The following is a 13208-nucleotide window of genomic DNA, read 5'->3' on the forward strand; positions in this document are numbered from 1 at the left end:
ATAAGCATCAGAATGTTAAAAGAGAACTAAACCTTAAATATGTATATGCCTATAAATGTACTGTGTATATTTACAAAAAATTGGGACTTAATCACCTAACATGAACCCATAATTTATCAAATTAAGTAATCAAAACATATAAATAAAAAGGCAATATTTATTCACAACCATGCCATAATATATTCTTTAAAACCATGAGGTGCTGCATCTGGTGCTTAACCCCAATATCCGACAAATGTCAGGTGTAAGGAAAAAGTATATACAATTATATGTGGGTTAACCACCATAATAATATTAATAGAGGACAACTCAAAATATATCTCAATATTGATTATTTGTTAACCTAATCACGAGTGAGTCCCAGGAGTCTTGAGTCCTTACAATGAACACAGTCATATGTTATAATGATTACAATGAATTCTCCAATCTGGCTGACGTTCCAACGGTTGAATATTAAGATAATCGGCCAATAAATGTACTGTATGCCACTGTAGCTCACCCTCACCGCCTGCAGTCCCACCATTCGCTTGGCCTTCATGACACGGTTCTGTCCCTTCTTACCTCACTAATTGTTCCTTCAGTGTCTCCTACATAGAGTAGCATCTTCTCCCCTACCTCTTTCTTTTGGGGTTCCTCAAGGCTCTGTCCTGAGCCCCTTATACTTCCTCCCTCGGCAAACTAATAAACTTGTATGGTTTCCCCTACCACCTCAATGCTGATGATACTCAGATCTATCTCCCCTCTCCTGACCTCAACCCAGAACTCCTAACTCAGGTCTCCTCCTGCCTGTCCACTATCTCTACTTGGATGTCGCAACACTACCTTAAATTAAACCTCTCTAAAACAGAAATGGTTCTCTTTCCTCCAAATAACACAAGTAACATCCCGGAAGTATCCATTATAGCTAACAATTCCACTATCAACGCGTCTCCCCAGGCCAGGTGCCTTGGGGTTATCCTACATTTTCCAAATATATCAGGTTGTATCCAAGGACAAACTTTGGTTTCCCCACAGTTCAGCACTTGCAGGTCCTCCTCCACCTGTTTGAGACGATCTCCAAGTACAGAAAATAAAGTGCTAGAATCCTCAAAAATTCATTGAGGAGGGGGATTTAACAGAAAGAATAAAATATAGTATAGTATTTTTTTTTTAAAAATTTTTTTTGTTTTTTGTTTTTTAAAAAATTGTTAAGACCCACCGTGATTATTAACAGTGATAATAGTGTTCTTTTATTTAACTTAGAAGAAGAGAGCCCAAAAAAATGAAAGTGGTGAATTTTAAATGAAAGATAACAAAAAAAGAATAAAAAATAAAAATAAGATATGAAAGATAAAATTAAAAAATTAAAAAGTGAACAAGTGAATAATTTAGTGAATTAATAAATGCCAACGATTTCTCTCCAAGTGATAGTGAATTCAGTGTTATTTATTACTTAAAACACATTCAATTGCGCTCAGGAAGAAGCCAGCCAGGCGAAACGCGTAAAAAAAATTTTTTTTAAAAAAAAAAATACTATACTATATTTTATTCTTTCTGTTAAATCCCCCTCCTCAATGAATTATCCTACATTTTGCCTGGTCCTTCACTCCTCATATCCAGTCACTTATTAAATCATGTCACTTCTACCTAAGGTACGTATCCAAAATACGATAATTTATCACCCAAGATGCTGCCAAAATTCTTATTCACTCTCTTGTCATTTCACATCTAGACTACTGTAACTCTCTTTTAATTGGCCTTCCCCTCAAGAGACTTACCTCTCCAGTCCATAATGAACACTGCCACAAGGCTCATAAACCTCTGCAACCGCTTCTCGTCTGCCAATCCCTACACTGGCTTCCACTACCTTTCAGAATAAAATTCAAATTAATGACCCTGACATTGAAAGCACTTCATAACTCTGCCCACCCTACATCTCTGAACTCATCTATCACCCAACCACTTACTACGATCATCTACTGACCTGCTACTCAACTCTTCTCTCATTACAGCCTCACATGCACGCATTCAAGACTTTGGAAAGGGCTGCAACAAGGGCTGGAATTCTTTCCCATTGTCTGTCTGACTTTCTCCCAACCGTTCTGCCTTCAAAAGATCGCAAATTTTCATTTTTTTTTTATTTTCAAAACTGTCAAATTTGATTTGGGAGTTATTCAAATTCGATTAGAGTTTTTCAAAAAATTTACTTTAAAAGTTTACTGTAAGTCAATAGTAGATGTCCAGGGATCAATTTGTAGTTGTTTGCAGCCTTCTTGACAGAGTTTTTAAAACTTTAATTGAATTAGAATAAAATTAGATTCGAGTTTTCAGGTCGATCTTATTCATTCAAGTTTAAAAAATTAAATTTTGTTTAGTTGAATTTTGAGTTCATGGGAGTTTTAAAAAACTCATACATTTTAAATTTGACCCTTGAAAAATGTGCCTCTAAATGTCGCAATAATAGCAACAGAGATACCTGGAGAGACTGTTGTAAAACTCCTGGGAATTAAACAAACTAAACAATAAATATTAATATGGCTGAAATTTTACAATTGGAAGATGTTTTTTTTGCCTTCATGATGTTCAAAGGTTTTGGGCGACAATTTGAAAAAGTCACATGATTTGAATTGCTGCACAATTTTGTGGAGACCTTTCCCTCACATACAATTTTTGTTTGGACTTTTGAGCAAATGAAGCCAAATTGCGGTTGGGAGTTAGGTCGTATTTGTATTTTTAAAATAATGAGAAAAATTTGAGTTTTAATAAATACCCTCCTTAATGTACAACATTTCTAGCCTACTTATTTAGTTAAACTTAAGATTTTTGGAACACTCATTCTATATTAAGTATTTGTGGAACTATAACTCACTTTCTATCCTTTGGCCTTGATGGTTTCACCTCGTACCTAATGACTGCAGAACTACAATAATTGATATTAGGCAATCTAGATGGCACAAACAATACACTTTTTTGCCTAATTGATTTGATATTCAGTCATGGTTATAGCTGAATTGAGAAATAGCTCTATACTAAATGAATTGTATAATATGAGCTGAATTCTTAGAAAATTGCAATCATAAGGGTAAATTAATTTTATTTGTCTCATTTATTTATGTTTATAGTTTTTATGAATTGGTGAACTTTAGTTTTTTTTTTAATTGCGTTCCTTTTTAAGGAACTATTTTAAAAGGTTTTTTATTTTACTAAGTTAAGTTTTATTCAAAAACTACAAATAATAAAAAAGTAAGAACTGCAAATTATCTCTGAATAGTACTCTAACATCCTAAGGGGGCTATTTATCAAAATCTGAATTTTTTTTAAAATAATGATTTGGCCTTATTTGTTATTAAAAAAGCATGATTTAATTGGATCGTGGAAAAACTCAATTAAATGGAGTGAAAACCAGAATCGTACTATTTTTCCTGAATCGCTCAATTTTTTTGGCCTATTGCCCGAAAGTGTCAGATTTTCAGGCTAATTCCAGCTCAGACCACAGAAACTTCCAAATAGGATATGGACTTCTCGCATTGACTTCTATACAACCCTGGCAGGTCTGAGATGGCGGATTTTTTTTTTCTCCATATGTTTTTTCATCCTTGGGGTATAATAAATCGAAAAATTCTATTTTTTTTCCCCTCTAAAAATTTGAATTGTATAGTAAAAAAAAAAAAACTAACATTTTTCGAGTTTTAGCTTTCTGATTTTAATAAATAACCCCTCAATATTAATTTAAAGGTGAATAACCTTATCTCCAATATTCTTCTGCTTCAGCATGCTCGTTGTTTGCTTTCTTATTGGTCAGATATTCTAAATGACAGTGGAATATACGGTCTCCAAATTTGTATATTTACAGTTTAAATACTGATGTACCTTTTTAGTGCAGTGCAAATACAATTCATATTTGTTAACAATTATTTAGGTTTTTTCCCCACAAAGAGAAATTTCGTGAAAATGTATTCATAAATAAGGCAAAAAACCTGTGCGGATTTGGTCTGTTTTATTCCGAAAATATTGAGATAAATTCAGACTTTGAGAAATAAACCCTAAATCTTTTTCCCTGGTATGGTGCTCCAGTTTAGTATAAAAATTCACTGGCTCAGGAAAAAATTAACCCATTGCCATGACCACCTTTACTTTTCTTTCTTGGCCATCTGACCAGACTTGTTCATGCAAAACAGAGTAATACATTTGGATTTTTTCAGATCAGTACAGTTTCCTGAGACCTGTACTTGGGGGGGGGGGGGGTACCAGAACTCCTTATCTCTTTATGATCCAGTAGGAATTAATCATACTGCATATTATACATCTGGTAACTGTATTCACACTGAAGACCATAATAATTTTAGTAGCCCCCTGACTAAACAAAAGAAAATCTGCCAAATATCTCATACTTGCAAATAATCCCCAATCATTTTTCTGTTCTATCTACCTAAGTTTTATTTTCACAAACAGCCACCATAATCACATACAGAGAGTAGAGTTGTATGACTTTAAGGGGCATATTTATCAAGGGTCGAATTTCGAATTGAAAAAAACTTTTTTTTGGTCAAATAGGTCAGTTTTCAATCGAATAGCGCATTCAATCGAATTCGATTAGAGGTTTTTCCCCAAAAAAACTTCAGTTTTTCAAAGTCCACCAATTGACTCCAAATAGGTTCTAGGAGGTCCCCCATAGACTAAAACAGCAATTCGACAGGTTTTAGATGGCGAATGGTCGAAGTCAGTACATGATAAATTTCGATATTGAATTTTCACATTTTTTCCAAATTTTAATTGAATTTGGACTATTCCCTAGTCTAAGCACACAAAAAATAGCTCGAAATTTTAATTTTTTTTATTCGAAAATCCACCTCGACCTTTGATAAATCTGCACGTAAGACTCAACATGTCATCAAAATAAATGGAAAAACACAGAAATATACAACACTGACAATCTCTTTGGCTCCCCATAGGGAGGTTAAACAACCCCTGCAAACTTTAGCAGCTGAGAACAAAGCATATTCAATTATAAACCTAGATCGAAAAAGATATTAATCTTCTTTAACGTAAATATAGGCAGGTAAGCTTCAACACAATGCACATTTATTTTCTGAAATAATATAGGGCATTCAAGATTTTACACCATCTATTTAAAAGGACTCAAAGTTGCAGTCAATCAGCAATTTGTTTTGATCAGCTCATTACAAAATGAAGCCAAGACCTGATTGGTTGCACAGGACAATTAGCACCTATGTTAATAAATCAGCACTTTCCGTGGCTAAATGTTTTATTTCTTAGTCATTAAGAACATAAAAAACAAACAAAAAAAACAAAACACGGTGAATAAGATTTAGACCATCTCTTACTATGAACCAGTAATTTGGAAAGAATAGAAGGGGGGAGTGTCCCAGATACTACAAAAAGCATAGGATTAGACAAAATAAATATCAGAATGCCAAACATTACATATTGTACATTTTCTATAGTTATAGCATCGCTGCTAGCAAGCCATAGACTCTGATCACATATTGTACATGTACTAGGATGTTGGATTGTTCCTTGTATCAGCCAATTAGACATTCACTAACATGGAATTACATTATGTTTAAACAAGGCCTTGTGGGTAAAATTCTGTAACAAATGATGATGCCACAAACGAAAGTGTTGATTCCTCGTTTTGTGCATAATGCCATGTTAGAACAGGTACTTTATAGTCATTGGTGCTCTTAACTCACCTATGTGGCATACACACGTCAACCGTATTTAAAGGTGCAAAAAAAATTCCCAGTCAAAAGCATCCCTTCTAATAATCTTTAGCCGACATACTGAAATATTACATTGCATTTACACTTCAGAATGGTGCACACAGTGTTGTTGCGTGTTGACAGCTAGAAACATTTTTGTTTAAAGAGATTGTACCAACAACTCCTTTCTCTGAAGTCTCAGTAGTTAATGCTTTTGGGTATACCATGTGTAAAGCAATAATGCTTTAGATCGTTCCATAGGGGATACAAACTAGTTATAGGGAACCTGGCTGTATGGTTTAGTTTTAATCAAGCATGATATCACTAAAGCTACTCCAGGACTATCTATTCCAACTTTCACTGCAACTCTTATAGAAGAGACACTAAAAAGATTTGTAGCATTGTTTTTACCTGAACTAACAGCAATGTGTATATTAGCCAGCAGAAATCCAATAGGCACAGTGGAATAGGCTAGCCCAGGGACAAAATGCAGCCACCAGTTGGACAGTACCGCGTTAAGAGATTCATCTTCCCCTTTAATATTAACTTTTTACTGAATGCATATTCTCAAACACTGCTCTTTTGCCAAAACAGGGTGGTGTTATATCTAATTGTAAACATACCAATAACAATACTATGTGCTAGATTGATGCACCAGTTTAGTTATATCTTTCCCCTATAACATTATATTTGAAAATCTGAATAAATAAGACATTGTTTCTTTTATTACACACCCGTCATTTATTATTTTATAAAAACAATTAAATAAAAAAAAAACATAATTTACTTAAGTATTTAAATAAAAAGAAAATAGCATGGCTATGGATAAAATTCACTAAAATGGGACAAGTTAAAAAACAGAAAACACCTAAAACAAAAAACAGTTGAATGATTTATCAAATGTTTCCCCAGACACAGATGGACATGTCTCTAACCCACAAGGGGTTGGATGGATACTGTAAGAATGCCAGGCTTTATTTTCTCATCTCTTCTGCTAATTCCTGTTGCTCCTTCTCCAACCTGAGTTCTATCAATTCCTGCCTGTACTTCCGTTCGATAAAGCGCTTCTGATGAGCCATCTGGGGGAAGTTATCTGCAGAAAGAGTATCAGCTGGGTTATGTTCTCTATGCAATGCCCATTGCTGTGTAAAAAAAAATGTGGGGGGGGAGGGCAAGAGATCCAGAACAGAGTTGACTGCACCATGCATTGATGTAACCCGGTACAAATATACTAAATAGACTAATACTGAAAAAAAAAATGATTTTGTTTGCATTGTTGGAAATAAAACCCTTTTCCACGATATTTGTGCAAGCAGTTCTACACTGTCAATATGTCTGCAGAGATGAAACTGCTTGAAGTGCATTAAAAATCAGTATTGACAGATTCTAACCAGAAAAAATGAAAATATATCTGAATAGCAGAAAAAGAAAATCTTACATTTCTCCAGAGCATCCATTGCTGCACCCATTTCAGCCTGCTGAATACTGCAAGAAAAAAAACTCCTATTAACCTAATTACCACATTCAGCTTTAACAGTGCTCTTAAATCCTTTTAAGCGACAATAAGACAGGAAAACGAGAACAAGACAGTATTTCTTGAGAGTCTTTAAAAATGAAAAGAACAACTAACGACTGCTTTTTTTTTTTTTTTTTAAATGTATTTAAACTTTTTCATCTTTTTTCCCCCCTCAATTTATTCACTACTTGTGCCATTTATAATTCAGCTCCATTATATTTAACCACTTTTGTTGCTGGCTATATAAGATTCAGTGTTTCACTTTTATTTTTGGAAATGTAAAACGGATACCTGGAAAAAGAACATCTTCTATATGCATTACACCAACAATTTTATATGTTGCAGAATATATGTATATATTATAGCTGGACAGATATGTTTTGTATGAAATGCTTAGAGATGCAAATCTCTTGAAACAAACACACCTGGCTACAGAAAGAAAATCAAATTCTCTGTTTGCAAAACTGCTGTATAGGTCAATTCATCTAATTACCTGCTCATCATTCAAACATAATGACAGGATTGCCCTTAATATATGCCAAAAAGAGCAAAATACTCAGGGATATGAACGTGTGCAGAATTCTTGTTAATGATATTCATTCCAGAAGGTTAGAAAACATTTCTGACAATTCAGTCACAGATGGGTAACATTGGGAGCTGTCAAAGTGCACAAGGCAGGGGGGATATAAAATGGATTTTCTGTCAACCTTTTCCTTAAATATGTTATATCATTGCTGGAATGTATATGGTTTTGCCCAAATGTTTGTAATAAACTGACAATGATGTACACGGCTAATTACAGGGGTGGTAAAAAGCAAACAAGAGAAGCCTTCATTTTCTGTTCATCTTACAAAGTAAATATTTAGATTAGTATTTAAAAATATATTATGGAAGAACCCCACCAACCACGCATACTGTTTGACAATGTCCATACTTCTCATTGTATTGGGCAAAAGTAAGAAATACAGTTTAAACTATACCTGGGGCCTTTACCGCAGCCAATTCTTTCTCCTTTGAAATAAACAGCAACTGTGTATGTTCGCGCATGGGAGGGTCCTACTGTTTGTAGAGTTCTAAAACAACAAGACACAACAGTCAGAGATTTTCTGCTATGTATATATTAATACCTACAATAGGGTTTCTTTGCTTAGGATCAAGAAGTCTTCATAAGGATTTTCTTTTGGAAATAATGTAATGCATGGGAAGGCCATACTTGTACAAAGGGATATCTGGCTCTTTGCCTTCTGTTCTCAGGGTGAGGCAGCACTGCTGAAGTTGAGACTTTGGATCATTCCAGTCTTGATTCAATATGAATTCCTGAGTTGAAAAAACAAAAACTCATGGAAATGATTCAGCATGTAGTTATAATTGGTTATCCCTAGAACTCACCCCTTGACAATGTGGAATTGCAAAAATAAAGCTAATAAAAAAAATGAATGAATGCAAAATTGTACCAAGGCATTACTTTAATTGTGCAGGTCCCTGCTGTCTCTAAACTATTCTATAATGATAAAAATAGTTTATAGATTTGGTAACTTATAAAGAACTTTCCTTAAGCCATTACAGTGCAAAGGATCTGCTGTGCTTGGAATCTCTAGCGGCATTCTTAAAGTGCAGGTAGTTAACCTTAAATCATCTAATAAAGAAAAGCAAACAATATGTTGCAAAAAGCCTACCAGAGGTTTTCTGCTCAGTTTCAGTAGTATAAAGGTAGTCAGGCATCAGGGCTATAAACTGAATTTACCTTCAGTCGTGGAAAGAAGCAAACATTCATAAACGTGTGGACGTACTCCAGGTCCTTATCAATATAAAGGGCAGCGATAAAGGCTGCAAGAAAAACAGATGGGTTAATATTGCTTCTCCGGCTTGCTCTGGAAAGCAATAAAACGAAAAAACCCAAAACACTTTTTAGGTGATGTGAAGCTGTTAGTGGCATTAAAAGCCTGCAGACACATAACTACACAAAGTTACTGCTAAGTAGTTAAGGGAATGGTGCAGGTTTGGTGACTGGAACTGAGAGTACTTTTATTTTTCAGTCATATAAAAGCATTGTAATATTAAATATGCATGCAGGAGGCATCAGTGCACTCTGAAAATACGTTACTGTTCATTACATGGTACAGTCTAATTCTTTTCAAATTGCTTCATTTTACATGGAGACAGCCATCACAAGTTAGTTATTACCAAACATTTATTATGCAGTATTTGGGCTTAGAATGTCATCCCTCATATAACACATTAACTTTCCCAGATGAACCATGGAATCAATAAAAGGGATAAATACCCAATTTCTTAGTAGGTTATTCTGTTTTTATTTTACTTAAAAATGGACATTACAGTATACGGACATCTTTTCCTCAGCATAAGCACAATTAAATATTTTGGTGGGAGCTGTTATATAGACTGCCTTGAGAAAGATATCCTGAGAGTAATGCATCCCTTCTAGCTACAACTATGGTCTAATAAAACATTTATATATTAATTGAAACAAGTGTATCTTGTACATAAATGTTTTAAATAGACAAAAAAAAAAAAAGTTATGGATATAACATTGAGCAGCTAATATTTTACTGTTGAGAGAAAATAAGTGGAATAAATCCTTTGCTTATAAATAAGGATTATCTCCCTTTCAAACGTATTAAATGAATAAATCACTCATGGCATGTACTGCTGAGCTAAGCATTGCCTTCTCAGTGCATAGTACCACTATGACTGATAGCAGACATGACATACCATGACATTCACATTGGAGACCCTGTAGTGTCATTTGATACATTTAAAATCTATATTTCCATTGCATGTTACCATGTATGCGAAGAACAAATTGTCAAATAATTCTCATCTGGTGATTACAAAAGTACTTCTTCCTTATCCAGCATGTAAAGCAGTTGGATGCAGTTGATTAGATGCCATGGGCCAACTAGCATCCTCATATGCACAGGTATAAGCATTAAAGGAAAAATACACCCCCAAAATGAATACAACAGATTATAGTTTATATCAAATTAAGTGGCATATTAAAGAATCTTACCAAACTGTTATTTATTGCACTTTTACATGTCTTGCCTTGAACCACCATTTCATGATGGTCCGTGTGCTGACCAGAAATACTACAACTCTAACTGTAACAGGAAGACGTGTGAAAGCAAAAGACAGAACTTTGTCTGTTAATTGGCTCATGTGACCTAACATGTATGATTTATTTGTGTGCACCGTGAATCTTAGGATCCCAGGGGGCGGCCTTTATTTTTTAAAATGGCAATTTTCTATTTAGGATTACCCAATGGCACATACAACTAAAAAAGTAAATTATTATGAAAATGGTTTATTTACATGAAGCATATGAGCTATTTTGTGCAATTTATTTTTTATAAACATTTTATAAATACATTGTTCGGGGGTATAGTTTTCCTTTAACACTTGGACCCCGTTTCAATTCTCCATCATTTTGGCAAATGCATCACGTGTACTAAAACCTTACGGCCATATCCGGTGTCTCAAATACACCGGATATATTTTCGAGAGCATTGCAAAGAAAATAGAGACTCAACAATAAATTAATTAGATAAGAGGACAGACAGCATGAGAAAACTGATGAATTTTATGATAGTTTCACCAAATATGTACATGAGATTGTACAATTTGAGATTGCAAGCTCCATGGGGCAGGGAATCATCCTTGATTCTCATCGTTTTATATATATATATATATATATATATATATATATATATATATATATATATATAAATACATACACATATATATATATATATATATATATATATATATATACATACAAGGGAACGTTGTGCTCACCACTAATTCCTAAAACCATTAGGCAGCTAGTAAGTTGCAGGTAAAATGTAGTCCCTTTGCAAAATGTATAATGAAGCAATAGAATTCTTAATGAATCAGATGAAAATTGAGCATAGGACTGGCCAGATATGGGATGACTGACATAGTTGGCCAGCTTGAATATATTGCAATATATGGACAAACAATCCCTGTTTTGTTTAAAGGGTAAGGCATTTTTCAGTAGCAGTATGCACAAAATGTCTCTGTCTTAAATATATTGATAATGGGTTGAGTGCAGAGGACACTTGTATTTGTATATATATATTTTTTTCTGGGTTTCATGACAAACTTTGCTATATAGGAAGGAATAGACATTGCTTTAGAATATGTAACAATATGGAGAAAAATGTAACTCTATCTATAAGAGAAGGATAAAAGCTTTGGGATTGTAATGGCATTGCTTTCTATTTCGATTACAGCTGTTGGAAATACATCAGTTTGTTCAGCACATTTCTGAAACTGTTACTTAGAATGAATACGTCTACATACATTCTAATAAATCAGCCAAGGTCTTTGTACGGAGTACCACTGGTCGCTTAGTCTTATCATTTGTGATGGCAAACTCTTGCATGCCAAGCTCCTCTGCTACTTTGGCCTGAGTCCTGTTGTTCACCAAGGAGCTACGCAGCAGCTGTTAAAAAAAATAAATAAAATGAAAACATTGAAAGGAAGGTAACGAGGGACATAAACAAAAAGAAACCTGATCCAAAATCCTGACATCTTAGAAAAAATGAGACCACTTAATATCAGCCTTTAGAATTCTTAAGAGAAAGTAGGCATCTCCATAACTCAGACAAATTTGTCTCTTCTAGCCAAAAGAAAACAAAGGAACTAACAAACCTATCATGGGATGTTAAAGCATTAGCATTTCCCTTAATTTATGTATGCTTTCTGGCTGAAATTCCTGCTTTCTGACAGGCTCATAATTTTGCTCAAAACTTTTTGAAGTGCTTTGTAGTACTCAGTTTATCTATATATCTTTTATTGTTCCTAAAGCCATTTCCCTTTATTAGATCTGTTCTTCTGGAACTGTCACTCCTCAAGTGCTTTAGATGAATTAGGGCATCAGGTGGCAAATGAAAGATTACAGCACACTGTGAATAATAAAAGGGATTTCACAGGTCTTACTAAAAGTGTTGTGTATGACAAGAGTTATTAATTTCATCTGGAATCTGTTAACCTTTTTAATAACTACAAATAGTAATATGTTAGAAAGAATGGTATGTGCCCTTCACCTACCATGGTTCCGTCAAATGAAAAAAAAAAAATAACTGATACAAGACTGACCAAATTAAATAGTGTGTCTGCAGAATGCATATAGTATATTTAATGCACAGTCTCTGCTTGAATTATTTTAAACCATAACACAAAAACTGCAACACGCAATCAACTTTTCAAAAGCAATTTTCTCTTAAGTGACTGTGATTCACTTTTCTTCAGAATGCCAATAAGGCCTTTGCACTAGGGATACTGGTTCTGCCAGTAGCCATTCTGTAAAATAATGATGAAATTAAAGGGCATTGTATTTGATATATGAAGTTTGGAAGCAGCAAATGGTTTATATGACTTCTATAGTCTGCTGCTTGCCAGGTGCTAGGGTTTTGTGTGTGGTGGAATGAGTGGACATCCTTATGGATGGGGCAGGGGAAGACCAAGCAGTCTTGGTACACACTTACCAATGACAAAGTTAGAGGAGAGAGTGAAATCCTCAAAAATGATTTTAAAAAAACAGGTGAAAAGTTGAGGGCACCCCAACATAATTTTCTCAAGAGATGTTACCTTTACCATGAGCTATGTTAAGAAGACAATGAGAGCTTAGGGAGATTAAAGCGTGGCTGAGAGGTGTAAAGAGAAGGGCTTTGGGTTTCTGGAGAACAGGCTCTTTGCCAGTGATGGGCTGCACAATGATGGGGGAGAAGATGGCTAGAGGAGATTTCAATCTAGGTGTGTGGGAGGTGCAATATTAAGTGGAAGGCAGGTTAGATGAGGTAGTGGGCATAGTAAGGGACAATGAGGAACGAGATTTGGTTGGAGGAACTGTTAAGGACAGGGGGAATTCTTATGCAGGTACCAGTATAAAATTCATGTTTTCAAATGCAAGGAGTTTGACTGGTACAATGGGAGAGCTGGAAGTG

General features: G+C 34.6%; 1 protein-coding gene across 3 annotated transcripts in view; it reads right to left on the minus strand.

Moving 5' to 3' along the window:
* Positions 1-5044: 5044 nt before the first annotated feature.
* The window catches only part of drosha.S (drosha ribonuclease type III S homeolog), a 144727-nt gene continuing 136563 nt past the window's right edge, over positions 5045-13208 (minus strand). For all 3 annotated transcript variants that reach the window (XM_041567651.1, XM_041567650.1, XM_041567652.1), the window contains 6 exons: positions 11563-11704; positions 8963-9045; positions 8432-8535; positions 8199-8291; positions 7141-7187; positions 5045-6795 (listed from right to left, as the gene is read on the minus strand). In XM_041567651.1, the coding sequence (XP_041423585.1) occupies positions 6677-6795; positions 7141-7187; positions 8199-8291; positions 8432-8535; positions 8963-9045; positions 11563-11704 (588 nt within the window). In that variant the 3' untranslated portion in view covers positions 5045-6676. The remainder of the gene's footprint in view (positions 6796-7140; positions 7188-8198; positions 8292-8431; positions 8536-8962; positions 9046-11562; positions 11705-13208) is intronic.

Source organism: Xenopus laevis, chromosome 6S (assembly GCF_017654675.1).
Source record: "Xenopus laevis strain J_2021 chromosome 6S, Xenopus_laevis_v10.1, whole genome shotgun sequence".
Classification (NCBI taxonomy): domain Eukaryota; kingdom Metazoa; phylum Chordata; class Amphibia; order Anura; family Pipidae; genus Xenopus; species Xenopus laevis.